We start from the raw sequence: 22,149 nt of genomic DNA, 5'->3' as shown, positions 1-22,149 counted from the left end.
GCGTCACTCAGTAGAACCTATCCTTAATAAATGAAAAATAGGGGTGGGAGAGTGCAACATTAGGCTGAATTTGCTGACCATCGATTACTCTCACTTGGTCAAAGGCTTGCCTCAGTGAGGCTACAGTCTGAAACACTGAGCTGACTTTCAGTAAAGCTTTTCATATTTCTGTTCATTATGTTTACATCTCTCTCTCTCACTCACACACACACACACACACACACACACACACACACACACACACAGAGCCACAATAAGATGTGGAGTTACTACTACCACCCAATGTTATTTTCCTATAACAGTACATCGCCAAGTGTTTTATTCCTCTTATATCATATCAATTTGCTAATGATTATAAATTCATTAGCATTATGCTTAAAGTGGAATGGCTGCAAAACAAGTTAGTTCCTTTTATCATGTGCATTATAACAGCTATAAATCAGTAATTCCCTCACCAGCCTCACTTTTTTCCCTCATTATTAGTACCCACCCCTACAGATTGTTGTTACATTACCAAGAACCCGAAAAGCCCTCCGTCCTGGAGACTTCTCCATGTCAGAAAACTTACAGCTTTACCTCTGACTGCTACAAAGCTCTAACACTGGAAACTCCTTCCATAAATGTCCAGAAAATTCCACCATATCAACAATTACGCAAGGCTTTTAATTCTGTTCATGTTGGAGCGTCCACCATACAAGTCCCAATATAAGCTGTTACTATAGAAAAGAATGACCGCATTAATATAGTACTTGTTAGAGAAAATTAATTAACACCTTCTGACCAATCAGATTAAAAAATCTTTCCAGCACTGTGGTATAAGGAAGGACAGCTAATTATATGAAAATAAAGTCTCAGTAAGGCTTAAATAACTTAAAGATTCATTTAGTTTATTAAGTGTTTATGCAATTATATACACAAGAATCAAAAAAAAGATGAGAATAGTAAACAGGCACATTTATAACAGTTAATGATGGAATACACTGTTCCCAGTGAATGTACAGTACTGTGCAAAAGTCTTAAGCACCCTATATTTTTTTAGTAAAAACTTTGTTATAGATTTTTATTTTATGATTTCTACATTATAGAGTCAGTACAAAAACCATTTTAGATTCCCTAACATTAGTTTTCCAGCACAAACTTAAATGTAACAGAAAAATGTTTGTATGTCAGTAAAGAAAGCAGCATATTACATAAGAGACACTTTTCAGACAAAAAAACATGAAGGCTGCTGGGTTTTGCTGCAAAATTAGAAGCAAGCGTGACAGTCTCCAGAAGAACTGTGACTGGTTCTGTAAGATGATCAGTAAAACCTACCAGATAACTTCCTTATAAAACTGAATATATTGTACCTGAGACCAATAATTTTTTTTATAAAGCACAGGGCTGACACACCAAATATTGACTTTGTTTCATTTATTACTGTTTACTGCTTTTTATAGTATTTTTTTTTTTAAATGTAGAAACATATAATTTCATTTTTGATGGCATCTTTACTCTACAGCATTTCTTTGCATGTGCCTAAGACTTTTGCACAGTAGTGTAGTCCTCTAGACAAAAACAATTAAAGTTAGATCATCAGTGTGTAATTCAGCTTAGAACTAAGTGTGAGCGTAGCAGTAAGTGCAGTAAATAACAACCTAGATGAAAGAGACCTCTAAACTGGAGCGAGTGCACAGTTTTCCCCCAAATATGGGTCAGAATGTGTTTTTCTTTTAGACAGCTCTAAAACCACTTAATTTCACTTGCAATTTCTCTGTGAATTTTAAGAATGCCACATAACAGGTAAAATCAAGCAGCCAGATTGTGATGAAACATCTATGCATTATACTCTGATCAAGCTGAGGGAAAAATCATAAAACCAACCATTCTGTCTTCTTGCTTAAAATCACTCAAGCATGTCTAGACGTCTTCCAAGACTGCGAGTGGATAACATCATACACTCCAAACTCAACTGGTGAAACTGCAGTAGATTCCCCAGTGATCGCTGGTGTAGCTGCCACAGTCCAGCTTCTCCATCCCGACCAGCGCCATGTGCTCCGGACTCACTTTAGCCCCTGTTTTGGCAGGTCTCAGGTAGATACGGTCGAAGCGACACCTGCTGATATACGACACACCTTTGTTGCTGTTCAGTTTAGTGTCCCATGTGTATCTGCAGTGCTCCTCTTTGCCGAGCTCCTCCCACACATCGACCACGCCAGGAGGCAGACCACCCACTTGTGCTACCTACACACACACACACACTTAGTATATACTATATAATCAGATGGGAGACCATACACATCTATACTGTGATAAGAAAATCTGAAACAGTTATTTAATAATGCTATACTATATGTAAGAAATAGAACACTTTGGCATGTGCTGTTATGGGAAAATAATCAACGATGGAGTGCTGTGATGCCAAACCACAAAATACATGACTTCAAAAAGAGTTTGCCTCTGGGTCTTTACTCAAAAATAAATAAATAAATAAATAAATTCCCTGCCTAAAATTACATGCCTTCTAGCAGCTATCCCTCAAACAGCCTCATTTTTATATATACTTTACATACGTTATACTTTCGTGCACACTTATTTTTTTTAGTATGCATACTTTAAAAAACAGTATGCAAGTATGCACACTTACTTTTAGTATGCATACTTTAAAAATAAGTATGCATACTTAAAAATAAGAATACTTAGCATGCATACTTAAAATGTTATGAATAAGTATGCATAGAAAAAAAAAAAAAGTATTCTAGTATGCAGGATGTATACTTAAAAAACTATGCAAAAAAAACTAGAAAATATATAAGTGTGCATAAAAGTATGCAAAATAATGCAGTATGGATTGGTTATGCAAGGACTTATTCTGCATTTTTTTCCCCACTTTTTTGTACACTCTTGTTTTAAGTATGCATGAAGGGGGTGGGGTGGGGTGGGGGGTAATGGAGACAGATGCCCTGCTCCTGAAATTACCTCAGAGTCTCGAAGATTGGTGTCACCTCCAAAAATGACCGTCACGTTATCTGGCGCCTCTGTTATGGTCTGCAACACCACCTTCAGCTGCTTCTTCCTCTCTACAGCCTGATCTTTACAACTCTCCAAGTGTGAGGTCATCAAACACAGCTCATGACCTAAAAAACTTACCTGTGGGTTACAGAAGTGAGTTCACGCATTTCATACTCCCAACTGTTTATGATATAAATGCCGTGGTCAGTCACTAACTTTGGCACACAACAGATTTCTCATCATCTGTGTTGTTGGGTAAGGAATTATTTCACTACTCTGCAATTTTACTCTTGATTTCTTCAGCAGCAGGGCAGTGAAGTATCCCTCTTCATTTCCTTTAACGTGAATGAAATGAATGATTAGAACAGTACTTCAAATGTCTCACATGAGGAAACTGATACTGCATTAGTTACCTTCAACAATCTGGTAGCTGACGACCCGCTTCTTAAGATACTGAACATACTGAGGGATGAGTTCTTGCAGGAATACCACGTCTGGTGTGTATCTGTGACAAAAGGTATAAAATAAATCTACACACTTTAACTGTTTTTCTTAAATAAAACTCTACCCTGAAACACAACATGTTTTTATGTTGAAATATTTCTGATGTGTTTAGTGATTCTGGTGCTTATTTATTCAATATCCCTGTGAGAAGTTATCAGTTATCTGCAAGACGTTGAGTGTGATGGTGCTGATGGTGGAATTAGGATGAAATTTGAAGCTTTGGAAGCTGATCTGTCTGAGTAGAGACTACAGAAGAGGAGGTGAGAGAGCTGGATAGACTAAAGAACTAACGCGCTGCTGCATCGCTTTCTTTAGAGATGAAACGAGAGCTAAATCGTACTATCAGCAGTCAGTCAAACGGCACTGTGGGAAATATAGGAAACAGATAACCATAGTGAAAATAGACCAACATGTCGATGAAAGTAGTTTAAACTTAAAGGCAACTCCGGAAGTCTTTTGCATCACTGAAGATCACATACTGATTATGAATACCGATATGCAAGTCATTCAGGGTGAATTTTCCCTTTAACACACTATAATATACTGATGAGCGCTATGCACTTAAATAGCAAGCTTAAGGTTCACTCAGGAGCACTCACAGTGCCAGATAAGAGCACAGGCCTCTGGCTCGTTCCGCCAGGTTCAGCGTGTCCAAGCCATCCACGTTCCAGGATATGAGCGAGAACTTGCCGTCAGCTTCGTCCTCCGAACTGCGTTTGGAATTAGAGCAAGCAGGCTCGTCCTCGGTCAAGTCGATACTAGAGTTTCAAAAGAGATAGAGAGTCAGTGCCCTTCCAAAAAATTTATAAATAAGGAATAATACACGCCATCATGATCTGGAGTGTTATTCCTCTTATATAACTGCGATCTGGCAAACGATTACAATGTTTAATTTATTAATGTATGATATGACGCTCATTTTAATGGTTTATAGTTAGATTTAATTTGGTTGTGGAATGTCTTAGAGACAAGTTAGTTCCTGTTCTCACCTACATTATAGCTGTGATAAACAGTCATTCTCTCTCTCTCCCTCTCTCTCTCTCTCTCTCTCTCTCCCTCTCAAAATGCAGCCTGTCATTTTTACCAAGATACCAGAAAGCGTAAAATCCTCTGTCCTGAAGATTTTCCTGACCATGGAAACTGTTACGAAGTGCTCACATGTGTTAAACAACACGTTTTTTAAAATTAGTTTATTATTAGTCTTACATTACGTACAGCGTCTGCTGTACAAGTCCATGTGTATGATATGAATATAGAAACAATAACGTATTAGAACGAGTGCATTAATATTAATCTTCATGTTACAGCTGGAGCTACTGACTTCTGACCAATCAGATTCGAGAATTCAACCATGCTGTGGTATAAATGGATTTAAATGGATAAAATGCTATTTCACGTTCTTGTAAGCTAGATATTATGATTATGATTGTGAAGCCTTAACGTGAGATGCCATTGTAACTGCACCAGCAAAAACAATGTCCCCCTGTGACGTGAGAGTGGCGCACAACCACTAACTTCTCACAGGAATATAGAAAATACACCACTGACCAACAAGTTAGCAGTTCCAAGAATGGCTAAACACATCAGGAATATTTCAGTGGAAATATTAATGTTTCAGGCTGGACTTTTCCTTTAACATCTAAATCAACAGACTAGATATTTACCAATCTGCTGCTCTGGAGCTCATCTTCCTTTTCGCCTCTGGAGCATCTGTATCTGTCTCCTTTCTCTTACTCGATAGTCTCTTATTTTCCTCCTCTGTGTCCTCCACATCAAAAACCGACTCCATATCTGCTTCGAAGAAAGAATTCAAGGCTCTCTAACAAAAAAACAATAATAATAAATGAAAAATAAATGACATTTCTCCAAGGCCTGTAGTAGTTATAACTGAAAAACTGACAATAACACAAGGTTTAATCTCAAATGGATTCCTCTTGGGAAATCAGTGCACTGACTAGTGTGCAGGAGTCATTACTTCGCACACTATGTAGTACACTAAAGTAGAGATGAAGGAGATGTTTGAGATGAACCCTAACTTGAGCCTAACCTCCATGTCCCAGTGGTTTTCAGCGAGGTAACACTGAGCCACGGCGCTGTCCGAGCCGGTGACGGTTACAAACTGCTCACAGAGCCGGGAGCGTGTTTCCTCTAAAGCCGCCATCGCCTCTGTGTCTGATAACGCGGAGCTCGTCTGCAAATCAGCCATTAAGCTGCCGGACATGGCGCGCTCGTTCAACTCGGTGTAAGCGGAATAACATTCCGGGTAGAACCCCGTGCTGTTTGTTTACAAGGTTCCGCCAACACACAAAAACAGTCCTTGTGTTATTTCAAATGTAAAGTCTCCATTAAATAGCCTGAGAGCTGTGATTTTACTCCCTTCAAGTGGTAATTATCGTAATTACGAGCTGAATGCCAGAACGATGTCGTAACCACAACTCGTTTTTGGTTTTTTCGTGAGTAACGAGTTCAGTGGTTGTATTTACGACAGGATGTGTGTTCAGATGCTTTTGGTGTCAAGAAATGGACGATGTGAGAAAACTTCTTTATTTTTTTATTTTTATTTGTTTTTTGTTGGGTTTTTTGTATCATCAACTGTTTTTTTAAATTATTATTATTTTATTGATGTTACAGTGTACAGGAACAAAGCAGCTAAATTACATAAACAGGACATCCAGGTTACAGGCAAAACACTGCATACATATATGTACAGTATATTTACATACAGAAATACAGTTACATTCAAAAGTGACATTTCATTCTTCTAACACTTTTAGTTCTGTCAAATAGGTGAAAGTAGACAGATTTTTTTATTTTTATTTTGAAGATACTTTAGAGAGTCAACATAGATATTTAATTCAGTTTTAAAAGAAGTTTAAAGTTTGGTTTGCATTTTCCATATTTAGCTTTAGAAGAAGAAGCCTTTATCTATCACATATACCTTTACTTTACAGCACAGTGAAACTGTTTTCTTCACATATCCCTGTTTGTTAGGAGGTTGGGGTCAGAGGTTATATCACAGGGTCAGCTGTGATACAGTGCCCTGGAGCAGACAGGGTTAAGGGCCTTGCTCAGGGGCCCAACAGTGACAGCTTGGTGGTTTTGGGGCTTGAACCCTCAACCTTCTGATCAGTAACCCAGAGCCTTAACTCTTGAGCCACCACACAGCTAACATGCAAAAATTACCTCTTAAATCTATCTGCTGTAGGCATCATATTGTTTTTGTTATTGATTTCTTCAACTTGGAAAGTCACGACTCATCGAAAAAAAACATGTGTTCCCGAGTTGTAATAACGATTATATCAGCGCTCAAGTGTGATCACCTCATAATTATTTCTGACATTTCCTGAAGGCAGCATTTCCGTGAGCCTTGACTTTCCAATTTGGGAAAATGTCACTAACAAAGTCATGGTGGTCACCAATATAACACGGCACCTACAGCAGATAGTAAGATTTAAGTGTGACTTTTAAAAACTTCTTGTCTATGATAATACAAAAACAAAATACATTCTATCTAGGTGTCTATTTTTTCCTCACACTGTCCTTTTTTTAGACTGAAGCAACTTCAAGGTGAACTCACATCGTAATCATGACCTCACAAACTTCCCAGAAGCACTTGAAGGCAGCATTTGATTCTATATGTTAAAACGTATTGCCATGTCGAAGTACTTGACTGATTTACGCAGCAGCCAATAGCGTTTGAGATATGCCACACCCTCCCCCAAATATAAACCAACCTGACAGTAGCTTAGTGAATTAGAAATATATGAAGAATAGTAAAGAGTTTTTAACATCTGTTTTCAACAAACAGAGATGCTGAAGGTGAGTCACCTGACACGTCTAAGTGGTAGATAAAATGATATTACGTACTCTTACTGAGTGTACAAAGATGAAGTCATGTTCTCAAACAGTCTGTGGTAGCAGACATTCTGACATCTAACAGCCCCAATTTGGTAAAACATCTCTTCCTGTGAAAAGTATGAACATATACAAATTCCACCAAAATTAGTAAAATCCAACCAAAATGGGTTGTTGGAACAGATTAATAATGTGTGAAGACGCACAGCCAAAAACACAACATCATGTTTGCTGATAACAACTATAGAGCAAGACACGCCCCTGGGGGCGGGACATATGTGCCCTAGAGAGCATTTAATTGGACATACACAAGACTAGTACAGGATGAGTCATCAAAATGTTTTAGGGTTTTCCAGGAAGTGACAAACTGTAAAATTAAGTTGAGAAGTTCTCCAAAACTATTGATTGTAATTTTTTTCTATCATTTTGGTGTCCATAACGCTAACAGGTACAAAAAGCTCAGAAACACCAAGTTTTGCTGTCAGGGCACTTTAATGTAAGAATTTATTATCATTACTAATTCGAAATATTGAGATTTATTTATAATATTCGCATCTTTTGCTGCTCTAAATGTAACAGTGTGAGTGTTTTAAATATGAAATATGATACGATTTTTAAAAATGAAACAAATGAAACGAATTTTATTTTAAAATAAAATTGCAAAAAGATAAATATACACGTGGTATATAAAAATATTGTATAAATACATACTGTTTATAAGTTAACTACATATATTTCATACATATTTAGACTTATTTTAATATTTGTACACTGTAGCGCAGAGAATCAGGGCAACGCTTTAGCAGATCCTACGGCTAAACTACAAATAGCTCAATTGCAAAGAAGTAGTGTACTGTTTAGGGGATAGAACCGATTATAATATGCTGAACATAGTGAACCTATGTAGGGAGCAAGGAAACATTTGGAAGTGGGCCGGAGTGGACAGTGTACGGAACTGTTAACGGGATTAGCTAGCTTTAGCGAGCTAGCCGGCATCACAACACTGGGATTGGGAGGCTGACTCTGCTCTTTTATTATAATAATAGAAGGAAATAAGGTATGTTATCCATGTGGAAATGTTGTCTTGTTGTTTTCTTTTACATTTACGTCGAGATAGATATTTAAAACCGGCGGTGTTAGCTAAGCTAACTCGGTAGCAAGCTCACAATGAATGCCGGTTGGCAGCCAGTTAGCCAAGTGTTATGTAGCTGTATGCATTAAAGGTACATTAAATACTATAACTGAGAGCTCATGGGCTGTGTGCTTTATTATTACACTTCATATAGAGAGCAGTGCTAAACCCTGGATGTCTAATGCGTCTAATATCCCAGCATTGTGTTATTGTGTTATTTTAACTCCACACATGGTATGTGTGTGTGTGTGTGTGTGTGTGTGTGTCTGTCTCTGTCTCTGTCTCTGCAGGGGTCCATGGAGGAGTCTGGAGATATTAATGTGACTGTTAAAACTCTGGACTCTCAGAGCAGGAGCTACACAGTCCGAGGAGAGGTAAATATGTCAATATTAACACTTTACCTATCCAAATGATGGACTGATGTTTAATGTCGATTATTCTGATAGACATGGGCGTAGATTTTGTATAATAATAATAAGTGCTTTGAGTGATCATGCTTTGCCTGGTCATGACCCCAAAATAATGGTAAGAAACAGAAAAGGTGTTAATTTGTTCACATTTTAACCCTAAAGAAAATAAGTCTCATAAAATACACCAGTGGTTCTCAGAGTGGGGTCCGTGATTTTGTTTTTATTATATTTACAGTGGTAGAAATCACAAGCCACCATTATTATAAATTCTTATATATCTTTAAATAGCTGATTTGACCGCTCACCTGAATTGAACAGGTTTAATCAACACCTCAGTCATTTAAAAACATGTAGGTCTATACATTTTGCCAACTTGGACCTAATGTGTTCTGTTAGGTTCAGGAATAGAAAGATCTATGGCTGTAATAAATAGACATTATGATGACAGCCATCACTAACTGTCATTGCTGACAATGTGTCACATTTATGTGACGTGTGTGTATGCTTTCATGGTTTACTTTAAGAAAAAGAGAATAATATGTGGTGCAGCAGAAAAGTGTTCACCATATCATCCGGAGATCACGAGTTTGAGTCCTGATAATGCTACAGCCATAAATTAATTAAATTAATTAAATTAGGGAGAAAATTGGCAGAAAAATTAAAAAAAAAAGAAAATAACATGCATGTTCTCACTTTTTGAAAATGGTGTAAAATGCTCCAACAGAAAAGGTTAAAAGTTAATCCTTTTACGCTGTGCTACAAAGCCAAGCAGTCACTGTAATGGAACAGGTCATCTCCTGGAAGTGCTCAGTGTAGCCTAGTTTGTATTAATATTTGTTTCTTATTTCTGAAAACACAAACAGCCTTTGTGAATGTGTGATGTGGCTGATGCATACAAGACAACCAAATCCAGAGGGCGCCACTGCATGTCAAAATCATTTGGATTGTACAAACCCGTCCTGTATAACGATTTCAGTCTCAACCTCTAGTCAAGATTGAAGTCTGGATTTTGAGAAGCTCAGATCTCAACCTATCCAGAAGATTAGAGAAAGATGCATTTTTGATGAGAAAATAACACTGTTTACAATATTTGAATGTTTTACTAATGACCTGATCATGTCTCTCCTCTTAGTGGACGGTGCAGGAGTTTAAGGAGCACATTGCCTCTTCGGTTGAGATCCCGGTGGATAAACAGAGGCTGATCTACCAGGGCAGGGTGCTGCAGGATGACAGGACGCTGACTGAATACAGTAAGTGTCCCTGCTCATGTAGCAACTCTTCACTGAGCTGCAGATTTCATCTGATGTTATGCTTCAGGAGAATCTCTGAACCAGGCATTTAACGATAATCAGTTCTACACTATGCTGATATTCAGGGTTGCACGAAAATGTCAGTCATGATGATAATGAAAATGATTGCTTAGTATTTAAACCGTAATAATTTATTGTGATTATTCAGCCAGGTTAGACACAGATTTCTTGCACTTTATTTTATTATTTTGTTTTAAATCAGTTTTAAATATAAGGTTATATCCTTCATGGTAAGGTAGAACCATCGTGTATGGTAGAACCTAAATATAAAAACCTAAAAAAAAATGTTTAATGGTTATATTTGTGTTTGTAATTAGTCATTCATATTTAAATCATGCTAATTAACATAACATTTTTAAGGTAGCATATTAGGTGACATTATTTACTAGTTAGCTGTGTTATTCAGCATCACACCTCAATATTAAAGCTAATCTCATTAAAAAGCTAATGATTGCAACTAAACAGCCTACAGATAGTATGTAGAGTTTTTACTAATGTATTATCGAGTATAAAATATTCTCTACTCTAGACAGAAAGAATACTAGATTCTAAGTAGGACAGACACAACACTGTCATCTGATAATTTTTTTTCATGTTGACCCACTTTCTCTTTCTCAGATGTTGATGGGAAGGTCATTCATCTCGTCGAGCGGGCTCCTCCTCAAACCACACAGTCTGGAGGTGGAGGAGATGCTGTGTCTGGCTCATCAGGAGGAGGAGGAGAGGGATCATCTGGCTCGACTCACTCCTCTACCTCCACTTCCCAAGGAGCACCGCATGACCGCAACGGTAACAGCTACGTCATGCTGGGCACCTTTAACCTCCCGGTGAACATCCTGGACCCCCAGCAGATTCAGGTTACTACATTTGTAGTCTTAGACACTGTCAGATGACACAGTGAGTGATGGTGCGCATGCTAAGTTAGTCACATGGGAAATAACTTTATGAACTTGGTAGAAGTAGAAATGTGCCTGAAATTCTGGATTCTTATCAGATCAGAATTGCAGTGCATTTTTCGATCTTTTCATTTTTTTCAATCATTTTTCATTTTTTCGATCCACTCACAGATTTTATGCAATAAACATGTAGGATCCTAGACAGATCAAATATTTGGCATGAAGATAGGGCATGTATGGTTTTAAAGCAAGCCGCGAACACACCTACAATGATGTACTAAGGCCCATACTCTGAGCTTTTATATTGTACCATATCAAAAATGAAAAAAATCTCTAGGTACATGTCAAAAAAGAATCTGTATCTGTTGTATCTACATTTAGATGTCTGTGCAGCAGATGATGGCTGGTGTTGGGGATGGAGGGCGAAATGCCAGAGTCAACACGAGCACTGGGGTAAGCGACATGTCTACAAAGCTGTACCATCTTAACATGTTGTACGTAGAGGTAGGTGATAGGGCAACATATCATGCCGTGATACGTAAGGAAAATTTGATAATGCACAGTATATATCTCAGGATTCATTTTGGCTAACAAAGTGTCAAGGAAATAATGGTGCTTGCTAGCTAGCTAGTTGTTTATTATTTATTTCTGTAATTATTTGACTCAGTGCTGCATAGAGCATATAAATAGTATTGCATTAACTGCACAATACTCACTCACTACCTGCTCGGACTCCGTGACTCCTCTCCTGCTTCACGACCTGCGCTCATCTATTTTAGTGGACATGTTATAAAAGTACCGACAATATGCAGAATACCATCAGAAAAGCACTTGATCATAATTTTTTGCTCTAGTGGAAAAAATAGCTCTAGTTCATCACCCAGAAAAAAGGTTTCAATTGTCTGTATATGAACAAACACAGTCAGTGTCTATATTTATGCTCTGCTTTGTTGTTCATGCACACTACTTGATTCATGCTGGTTTATGTTTGATGTTTTTCACCTTGGAAATTTTATGTATCGTTTTCCACTGGTGTTTTTTTCACTTCACTACTTATGCATGCATTTATGTGTTAATGTCCCTTTTTATCACAGATGAAATTCTTTATGAAAGCCTCAAACAAAGTTTACTATAACTTGCAGAATTTCAGAACTAGTGGGTTGCAAGTAAAATAATTAATGTGTCTGTACCTAATGATTTGTTACTTGGAGCATGGCTTGTACAGTAGCCTTGGCAAAGTGTTAGCTTGTTTATAATTAGAGTTTTAACTAAAATGTTATTCAGAGCAATGGATCTGTGGATGTGCATATTAACTTGGACCAGTCAACTCAGAGTGAACCGAGGATAAGGCTCCAGTTGGCGGAAAACTTGTTGCGAGAGACTCAGTCCTTAATTCACAGACTGGAGGTGCGTACTTTTCCTGGCATTGAGAAACAATCATTAGAAATGGTTACTTGATATTTTATACCATGCAATGTGTTTCCCCTTTTCTAGTATAATTAAAATGGTGTGAATGTAGTCTTTGTATTTCTATTAGGCTAATCTTGTTACAATTATCTTGTTTTAGGGTCAAGCGAGTGAAGGATCCACCCAGCAGGCGCCTGCAGATTCCTCCTCTTCATCAGCACAACCAATGGACACTTCTCCACCTCCACCTCCTGCCTCTTCTTCTTCTTCCTCCACCTCCACACAGACAGAAGGCCCTCCTCACTCTGGACCAAAGTAAGAAAACCTCTTGCCCTGTTAGACATTTAAAGGAATACTACAGTGTTTATCAACCAGAGCCCTTTTTACTTCGTCTGTATTTTATATGCATGATTACGCGAACACACTTCGCTCTACGGAGAAAGAAAGGAAAGCCTGTTTAGGAAATCTGTCACTTATAACAGCTGCTTAGGGGAAGTTGTTGAATTTTGCATATAAAGGTTTAAGATATATGATTATATGACAGCAGCTACCACCTACACGTGATTGCTGTACTGCACTGGTTTTGGATGCGGTTTGACCGTGAGTGGGTGTGGCTGTTATCAGAAACATGGCACGAAAATTCACTGACCAGGGTTTAGAATTTTTTCTGCTCTCATTGGCTGCTTTGCACAGATTTTGCTCCTGTAATCTTCTGCCTAGGGTTGTTTCACTAACACAAAAAATATGTTTTGCATAAATATTTATTGACTGTCCCAGCAATTGCCATTAGACTTCCATTTTAAGTGAGTTTACAATAAATAGACTTTTTCAATTCTTTTCTAAGTACAAAGAAACAAGTTGAGATTCCAGCTGCTGTGTTCTTTTGTGGGGTCAAACCATAAATGTGAGAACGATGTTGTTGACTCTTTGCCTTTGTCCGTATCCTCAGTCACCCAAGCCCATCAGAGCTGATGGAGGTGCTCTCAGAAGTGCGGAGGGTGGAGGAAAGGCTCCGCCCCTTCATGGAGAGAACTCACTCCATCCTGGGAGCAGCCAGTTCTGCAGATTACAACAACAATGTATGTGCTACATTCCCTTTGTCCTTTTCAGATTTTGCCTTATGTTTCATGATAGGCCACATTTCCATTGAATCTTTTCAGGAACTCAAGGAATTTTATAAGTAAAAATAAAACAATCTGTATAAACATGTTTCCTGTCCTTTATTTGAAAGACACAAGAGCGTGATGAAGACCAGCGCACGCTCAATGTGGTTGGCGAGTCCCTTCGACTTCTAGGCAACACCTTGGTTGCTTTGAGTGATCTTCGGTGCAACCTGGCTGCACAGCCTCCCCGCCACCTACACGTGGTTCGGCCCATAACCCACTACACATCACCTGTTCTGCTGCAGAGTGGTCTGCCCCATATACCAATACCAGTGAGCTGCCTTATGTTCTCATATTTACTAAATGCATCAGGGATTCATTATAAGTTTATTTTAATGTTTCATTGTAAGATTTATTTTAACGCTACTTTTGCACTAGCTATTGTTACCAACTTAACTATGCACTTTTGATTGTTCTTCCAATTACATTTTACTGACATCGTTTTCAGCAGATGAACATCGGAACCACTGTTACAGTGACCTCTAATGGCAGACAGGCAGGTGAAGGTCAGCCTCAGCCATCTCAACCATCTGGCCAACCAGAGGAGCAGGATCAGGCACAGACATCATCCTCTCAACCAAATGGAGCCAATCAGACACCTGGTCAGGGGACGCCTCGTGTAATCAGAATCACCCACCAAACCATGGAGCCTGTGGTGATGATGCAGATGAACCTGGATGGTGAGTCTCTGATAAGTGTTTTTGCCCTAAGGTTGGAGTGTGTGTGTGTTTGAATCATACAACTTTAGTCTAGCCATCCATTCCTGGTCTGAAACTATTCAAGCGTCACTAATTCTGGAGTATGACAACATGGCAATTGTTCATGATTCATTTGATTTTATATAGTTGATACAAATCCCTAAAGAAGGGATTGCTCTCAGACCTGGACTGTGAGGCATTAGTGTTAACACTTGCCACTGATCTGTGCATTTTTGTGCAACAGATTCAGGCAGTGGAGCTCAGGCACCAGGCCAACAGAATCCCAGCGCTGCTGGACAGACTGGTCAGTGTCCACTGCTCCTCATAGTGAACACCAATTGCAGACATGCAAACATTAACAGGCTTTAATGCAGCAGTATCTGGGGTCTATGAGTTTGTGATGGCTTACTTGCAACAAACATCTCCATGTTGGCAGTAGCTTTAATATGCTACATACTCCACGTAGAGCTCTCTCTGGTATCTGTAGTTTTGTTTTTAACACCCCTTCTTCCTCCAAAGGCTCCACCCCACCCATGCACATCCCTGGCTTGCCTCCTGAGTTCATGCAGGCCATCGTGCATCAGATCTCCCAGCAGGCTGCTGCAATGGCCACTGCAGCCTCAGCTGGCCACCACGGACATCAGTCAGGCACTCCTGCACCAAACGCCCCAAATGGAGAAGCACCAGCTGTTCCTCCACCTCCACAAGCCAGAGTCGTCATCACCAGACCCGCCTTTACCCCACGGATTCCTCAGCCTGCTGGCACCAGGGCAGCTACCATTAACCTGCGTGCATCGGTGCCACCCACCACCAGCCAACAGCCTGCACAGGTGAGGAGTTATTGCAGATGTTTTAGTTCCTTCAGCTTTGACAGGATTTGTAGATATGTCTGTTTGTATTGTAACACTAATAGGCTTTAATAACATTTCTCAATGTCTTCACTAGGGCCCTATGGCTAATTCTCCTCTCACTCAGATGGTGAGTGGTTTGGTCGGGCAGCTGCTAATGCCGATGCACACAGGTGAGATGCTCATTATAGGCAGCTTCTACTTCTTTAAAGCCCCAACACATAAATGCAAAATATTTAAATCTTCTCAAGATTCAGCTAAGCCTTCTTTCTCACACTGTGATAAATTACTTGGGGCAGATGTTTGGGGTAATCTATCCTATCAAGCAGTAGCCACACCTGATATTCGATCAAAGGTCAAGATCGATTGCTTAAACAGGTCTAATGAAAACCTACAGTGACACTGGCCCTTCAGCTAAAATGCTAACTGTCATGTTTTCTCAACAGGTGATCAAACATCCACTGGCTCTTCATCCCATTCGTTCTCCTTCTCTACCTCTTCCTCCTCCTCCTCAACTGCCCCTTCCTCATCAGCCAATACCTCTACACATACCTCTTCTAACACTACCAGCACAGCCCCCACGGGCCAGTCACAGAACGAGGGTCCGGAGGGGAACTTGCCCCACCTGCTGGGCTCTCTCTTGGGTGGAGCTGCTGGAGTAGGTGGGAGTGTCTCTGGAGGCTCTCCTTCCATTACTGTGACAATGCCTGGTGTGCCTACCTTCATCCAGGGCATGTCTGAGTTTATCCAGGTCAGTGTTGATTCAGTGAAAATGTACATTAGAAATGAGCATGAGTACTTGCAAGTAAAGGCAATTCATTTTGACAAATATTAACATATAAATTATTGCTCTTTTACTTTACACCCTCATGGGATACATTTTACATCGAGTGAAGAGTCAGGTTTTTACAGCTACAGAGAACTTCTGTCCAGCTGTTTACAAAAGCTACACTAATTTTCACTAATTTGTAGATATACGTAGATATATGTGTAGATATGCACATTCTTCCTGTTTTCCTTTCAGGCAAATCAGCCTGTGTTTCCTCCTCCCCCGAGCCAGCAGCCTCCGCCTGCTTCCTCTGCTCCATCTGGCCCGTCAGCCACTCCTCTGAACCCTCCTCATCCTCCCAGCAGAGGAGGGGAGACGCTGAGCCCGGAGCTGTTCACAGGCATCGTGCAGGGTGTGCTGTCCACCATGATGGGTTCTCTGGGGGCCGGTCAGGGTAACAGCGAGAGCATTGCCCAATTCATTCAGAGACTTTCTCAGACCAGCAATCTCTTCACTCCTGGAGCTGGAGATGCTGTGGGTGAGTGAGTGGTTGTAAAGTTTAGACATGCTTCTTGCTATGTGTAGTCTCCTAACATTGTTAAGGAGAAGCATCTATCATTTATCACATTTGTTGCACCATTATAAGGAGCTTTTTATTCAAATTTTGGATTTACTCTGTCATTCCTATTTTCTGTGGCAGGTTTCTTTGGAGACTTGCTGTCTCTGGTGTGTCAGAGTTTCTCTATGGTGGATATGGTGGTGTTGCTGCATGGCAACCCTCAGCCTCTGAGTCGTATCCAGCCCGAACTCGCTACCTTCTTCAATGAGCACTATCTCAATGGACGAGAGCCTACTGATGCCAATATTGCTGTAAGACTAGGATATGCCACCTGCTCTGTTTCTCTCGTGGGAAGCCATCTTTGCAAACCCATTAGCAAGCTAGAATTATTAAGCAGAATAAAGACAAAGTACATATTATTTGTACTTTCTAGTGGGCTAGTTGTATGCGAAAATTACCTACAGTACCGTACAGTTGTAATGTAGCAGTGTCAGTAAACACTGTAATGAATAAAACACGACCTGTGTGCTGTTATAGGAAAATAATCAATGACAGGGTGGTGTGTTGCTTTGCGTTGGACCGTTATCAGCCTGAAATGGATTATTTTCCTCAAAGCGTTCTGTTCCTCTTATTCCACAGCAATTTGCCAAAACAAACATTTTTTATTTATGACGGAATGACATGCCATACTCTTTATCCTTTTATAGTTATGTTTAATGTTGTGGGACGACTGTGCTATAAACAGTTATTCCTTCACCAGCCTCTCTCTGTTTTATTAAAAAATGCGGCTTGTCATGTTACTCAAAACCACAAAGCACAAAGTCCTCAGCCCTGAAGATGTTCCCATGTCTGAAAACTTCAAGGAACAGTTCTGCTGACTGTTACAAAGCACTGACATTGGAGACGCCTTAAATAAACTGAAATAAACGTCTCCTTGCAGAAAACTTCATATTATTATCTGTTCATTTGTAGCACCAGCTATACAAATCCCTTTGTTGCTATAGAAACAATAATTATTAGAACAAGCACATTATTATAAACTCGTGATATGAATTACAACCGGAACTATTGTCAGAGCTGCCATTTATAGAAATTAATATCTTCTGCCCAATCAGGATTAAGAATTCAACAGTGCTGTGGTGTAAATGTGAGCTGAAATTATTATTCTGATAAATCAACAGTTCTCTTGTTTTGTTTTGTTTTTTTCAGACTTCAGATTCTGCCTAAAATTCTACATTATAGGATTTTCCCAGTGTGGCCCCTTCCCACATAAATTTATAGATCATTTCATTCTTAAAGTGTCTAGAAGTCTTTGAGCCAAATGACACTGTAACATTTCTCTTTAGACCGCTGCTGAAGATCTCATCAATGGACTGGAGGAGTATATTGCTGAGAGTTTTGTAAGTCTGTATTTCAATCATACAAGAGCTGCCATTTCCAGCTGTTTCACTTCAACAGGTGGCTGATGTTTTCTCTGGCTAATGTGATTCAGTCCACAGTCACAGTTCGAGAAGGAGTAGACATCATCCAAACAAACATGTCCTTCCTGAGACAGCAGTTCACCCGCATGGCAACGCATATACTCCGCTGTACAGGTACTCGCACCTACAGCTAGTACAACGCAATGATTTAAACCCATTGTTCTCAAGTTTTTAATGATGCTGATGTGGTTGTGGTCGTGGTCATCATGGTTAACCACTTTTAAAGTTGTTGTATTTGATATAGTTATTATTTGGTAATAATCCCTGTTGCCAGCTCACTTGAATTGTTTGGGTTTAATCTAAATCTCAATAGCTTAAGAACAAGTATAAATAATGTAAGCTTGAATCAAACAGTAATTTTTATAGACGTAGTAAGTACCGTTAAAGGTGCATTAGGTAAGATTAGGCTTTTTAAAATCAAGGTCTCTAACACTTATGTAGGTAGGTTTGACGGTTGAATTATTTTTTTTCTTTTGACTCCTTGAGCCTACTCCCCAGACCCATGTTCACAAATCTCTGTCCCCAAGATCTCAGGTGTCTATAGAATGTCTGACACGAGGCCCATCCAAACACAAATAAGCATTCCAGACCAGAAATCAGTTTTCCAAATGGGTTTTCTCAGCCACTCATTGTTCTTGAGGTCATGGCTTAAACCAATATTTTCTTTATCATCTTCTAAATATCTTCCAGGTTATTAGTACAAGTAAGAAATAAACAAAATCGACTATTGCACCTGTAATAGGATACAGAATATTTTGAATCTACATTTTAACGAATGCCATATTTTTCTTTCCAGATCACATGTTTGGTCCTCGCTTGCTGTTTCTTTGCACTCAGGGTCTGTTTGAGTGTCTGGCTCTCAACCTGTACTGTTTAAGAGGAGAGCAGAGGGCGCTTACAGCAGTCATCAACCATCGCATTGTTAGTTCACCCCCACATCTCTTATGTATATGCAAATGATTATAATTATAAACAAAAGTGCTCAGTAAGCATTAGCAGTCTGCATGGTTAATTTTCCTGAAATGGATTTGTGTATGTACACAGAGAAGGATGTCTGCAGAAGTAAATCCCAGTCTAGTGAACTGGCTGACCAGTATGATGTCCATGAGACTGCATGTGATCCTGGACCATAACCCAGTTACAGAGGACCAAATCCAGCATTACGTTCTCTATACACAGGTCAGGTTCTCATAAATACATGCCTCAGAACTCAAAAGTGTATTTATGCACACATATGGTTCTGAATATATGTCTGTTCATCTTTCCATCTCCAGCCTGAGTCTGATGTGAGAGTAGAGTCGAACACGGAGGCAGTCCAGCAGACGGAGAACCAGAATGTGGAGGTGAGAGTATGCAGGATGCACTTTGGAGATCTCATTTGATCAGTGCTATTTGTGATCTATCAGTGGTCACATCAATAGATTAATGCAAAAATATGCTGTTTAAATGGAATTTAAATTGACTTTTTAATGAGTAATGAGTCCTAATAACAGAGCTGTATCATTACAGATGTCTCCAGCACCTGCCACCACTGCTGAAGAGGCCATGGCACCTTCAGGAGAGAGAACTGACTCCAGACAGCTAGCTCCAGATCTCACTCCTCTTCACAGGCCATCCTCAGTGAGCACACGAGAACCTGCTGGAATGGCAACTAATGGGAGGGAGGAGTCAGGAGTGGAGGCGGAGCCATGGGCAGCAGCTGTGCCACCTGTAAGACTTGCGCTGATTATTTTTTTCCTTACATGCTTCTAAATGAGATTATCCTAAAACACTAAAAGCTGAATAAGTAAAAGGTGTGTGTGTGTGTGTGTGTGTGTGTGTGTGTGTGTCAGGAGTGGGTGCCCATCATTAGGCATGACATGCTGTCTCAAAGGAAAATAAAAGCTCAGCCTCCGCTGTCTGATGCTTACCTTCAGGGAATGCCGGCCAAGAGGAGGAAAGTAGGTGCTCATTTTAAAAAAAATATACATCAAATGCTTTATTTTTATATGTAGCATACTTCATATATAATATAGAAACAAGATATTTGGTTGTTTTTGCTTATGTTATCTGTAACCAGAGCAAAGAGTGCACTAATGACAATAAATACAATATGTTTTGTTTTATAGTGGTGCTGGAAATGATCTCTCTTATAAAGCATATTACAGAAGCATATTACAGAAGCAGAAGAGGTTTTATATTCATACTAGTGTGTGTTGTGTCTGATAGACTGCTCAGGGTGAGGGACCACACCTTTCTCTCTCAGAGGCCGTGACGGTTGCTGCCAGAGCAGTAGGAGCACGGCCCGTCACTACTCCAGACGACCTGCAGGGGGAGCTGGACACACCAGAGCTGCAGGACGCTTACACACAACAGGTGACAAGAAATATGACTAGTTTTACCTCTGCTTTGCTTGGCAGCATACGAGCCCCAGTACGCAGGACAAGCAGACTGCATGTTCGGGGTATTAGTTTTCTATTCATAGTTGTTCGGCGAACAAGTAGGTTCAGTAGTTGTTATTAATTAGATAGATGGTAGGCTTTTAGGAAAGTGGTTACAAGCATCTTTTTCTGTCCACTAACTGGAGAAAGAAAAACACACTGATGAAAACTGCTCACAAAGACATTTTTAGCTTTGTATGTATGGTTAAATGTAGCACGTTAAATGTAGTTGGTTTACACACTATCTGTTCAGCTCCAGCAGCACCACACACATCAGCCAAGGATGCATTCTGCTCATTGGTAGGCATATTCATACTAGGTAAATAAATTAACTTGTACAGATGATAGACAAAAGCACGGTGACAAGGTAAGTGAGAGATTATCAGACAATTTTGCTAGAATTATGTCAAGCTATTTTCATTAGTTGGTATTAATGCATTAACTAGCTACTATTTTTAGCCTAGTTAAGTAGATTTCTGTGAATCCAAAACATGGGCAAAACAGGGCAGGCATACTTTGACATGCCTGGTGTGCTCACTAATACATTTATGATTTTGTCTACCCCTGAGTGGTATATTGATGTACAGTGAGAAAGCACAAGAGTTGGATACTGCATATTTAATCAGTATAAATGAAGTTTTTTATTCATATTCATATTCATGGGAAGTTCTCCATTTGTTTTCATCTCTCTCAGATCAAGAGGGACCTAAGGAAAAGAATTAATGAAGATCCAGACTACAATTCTCAGCGTTTCCCAAACACACACAAGGCTTTCTCTGAAGACTCCTAATCTCATCGTTCAATTTTTGCACATTATTATTACAAGTTCAGATGAATTAGTCACTATACGCTCTGTAGTCAGTCAATAGAGGAGCTGGATTCTTCTGTGAAAGGGGCCGACGCTTACACTCTTCACTCTTTGTGCAGTAGCCATGGATGGCTCTTTATTGTTATAACATGTCTCCTGGACCCGATGTCTCACAATAATGTTTTCTCTTAATGGATTTTTTCTGTATGTCCTTCATGTCCAACTTCACTGCACCAAAACCTTTTGATTAACACTGGAGGATCTGTCACATTTGTGTCAGTTGCAGTAAACTTTGCCTTGCCTTGCGACTGCTAAGATTCAGCAAAGCTCAACTTTATACAAATGAATGCACTGCATTGAGGCACCAATAAGGCAAGGGCTTCACAAAGAGGAAGTCTTAGTCTAATACATGTAGGTCACAGAAACACCCACCAGTGGCTAGCGGAGAGCAACAAAATGCAAGTGAACTCGTAGCATCAGGCTTTCTTTGTAATGTAAAATAGATGAATATTGTTGTAACAATTTGTTTTAATAGTTGCAGTAATAGCAGCTATCATACACCATGTATACATGAAGTATATGATATGAATGTGTTTTCAATATAAACACATTAGGCTGTTATAAATCCGTTCACTCAGATGTGTATTTAGTGATAGCAGAGCAGTCACGTGTAATTAGCTTTACCACTCTGTGTGTTCATCCTTTACTCAGTCTCTGGCCAATCCGAACTCTTATTTGTCTTGAGATACATACTGATTGTGAACGTGATTGTTCTGCAGCAAAATGAATCCCTAAACTCAACATTTTAATCTACCTGTAACAGAATCAGTGTTCAGAATCGATACTTTGGCATGTCTGAGTCATGATGTAATAAAATCCATGTTTAATTTTACTATTT

General features: G+C 39.5%; 2 protein-coding genes across 6 annotated transcripts; one reads left to right on the top strand and one right to left on the bottom strand.

Moving 5' to 3' along the window:
- Positions 1 to 866: 866 nt before the first annotated feature.
- On the bottom strand, positions 867 to 5,780 carry tdp2b (tyrosyl-DNA phosphodiesterase 2b). Its single transcript, XM_026942232.3, has 7 exons — positions 5,543 to 5,780; positions 5,160 to 5,314; positions 4,095 to 4,253; positions 3,405 to 3,496; positions 3,208 to 3,326; positions 2,959 to 3,129; positions 867 to 2,223 (listed from the first exon to the last, which is right to left on the bottom strand). The coding sequence occupies exons 1-7, from the start codon at positions 5,714 to 5,716 to the stop codon at positions 1,948 to 1,950; spliced, it is 1,146 nt and encodes a 381-aa protein (XP_026798033.3). The 5' UTR covers positions 5,717 to 5,780; the 3' UTR covers positions 867 to 1,947.
- A 98-nt stretch (positions 5,781 to 5,878) lies between these two features.
- Positions 5,879 to 22,143, top strand: bag6l (BCL2 associated athanogene 6, like). 5 transcript variants are annotated; one of them, XM_034301603.2, is made up of 25 exons: positions 5,879 to 6,024; positions 8,773 to 8,856; positions 10,025 to 10,142; positions 10,821 to 11,059; positions 11,480 to 11,551; positions 12,383 to 12,505; positions 12,666 to 12,820; positions 13,455 to 13,584; positions 13,737 to 13,940; positions 14,117 to 14,348; positions 14,611 to 14,670; positions 14,886 to 15,196; positions 15,312 to 15,387; positions 15,661 to 15,965; positions 16,239 to 16,521; positions 16,684 to 16,853; positions 17,889 to 17,942; positions 18,035 to 18,137; positions 18,820 to 18,944; positions 19,068 to 19,202; positions 19,298 to 19,366; positions 19,533 to 19,733; positions 19,856 to 19,963; positions 20,232 to 20,378; positions 21,138 to 22,143. In XM_034301603.2, exons 1-25 carry the CDS (start codon positions 6,016 to 6,018, stop codon positions 21,231 to 21,233), a joined length of 3,609 nt encoding a protein of 1,202 aa, XP_034157494.2. In that variant the 5' UTR covers positions 5,879 to 6,015; the 3' UTR covers positions 21,234 to 22,143. The 5 variants fall into 5 exon arrangements, with proteins under 5 accessions (XP_034157494.2, XP_034157495.2, XP_034157499.2 ...); XM_034301604.2 differs by having other exon boundaries at positions 5,880 to 6,024; positions 14,120 to 14,348; XM_034301605.2 differs by lacking the exon at positions 5,879 to 6,024 and adding an exon at positions 8,233 to 8,407.
- Positions 22,144 to 22,149: the final 6 nt, after the last annotated feature.

This window comes from Pangasianodon hypophthalmus, chromosome 29 (genome assembly GCF_027358585.1).
Source record: "Pangasianodon hypophthalmus isolate fPanHyp1 chromosome 29, fPanHyp1.pri, whole genome shotgun sequence".
Taxonomy (NCBI): domain Eukaryota; kingdom Metazoa; phylum Chordata; class Actinopteri; order Siluriformes; family Pangasiidae; genus Pangasianodon; species Pangasianodon hypophthalmus.
The sequence above is the reverse complement of the archived record's forward strand: the minus strand, read 5'-3'. Positions and strand labels throughout refer to the sequence as shown.

Bases quoted from the DNA above. Each gene is read 5' to 3' on its own strand.
- tdp2b (XM_026942232.3), bottom strand. From the start codon at position 5,716: ATGTCCGGCAGCTTAATGGCTGATTTGCAGACGAGCTCCGCGTTATCA. The intron at 3,327-3,404 runs GTAACTAATGCA...TTCACGTTAAAG, and splicing joins CAGCTACCAGATTGTTGAAG to GAAATGAAGAGGGATACTTC. The intron at 3,130-3,207 runs GTTAGTGACTGA...TGTAACCCACAG, and splicing joins GAAATCTGTTGTGTGCCAAA to GTAAGTTTTTTAGGTCATGA.
- bag6l (XM_034301603.2), top strand. The intron at 13,585-13,736 runs GTATGTGCTACA...TTTATTTGAAAG, and splicing joins CTGCAGATTACAACAACAAT to ACACAAGAGCGTGATGAAGA. The intron at 19,734-19,855 runs GTAAGACTTGCG...TGTGTGTGTCAG, and splicing joins GGGCAGCAGCTGTGCCACCT to GAGTGGGTGCCCATCATTAG.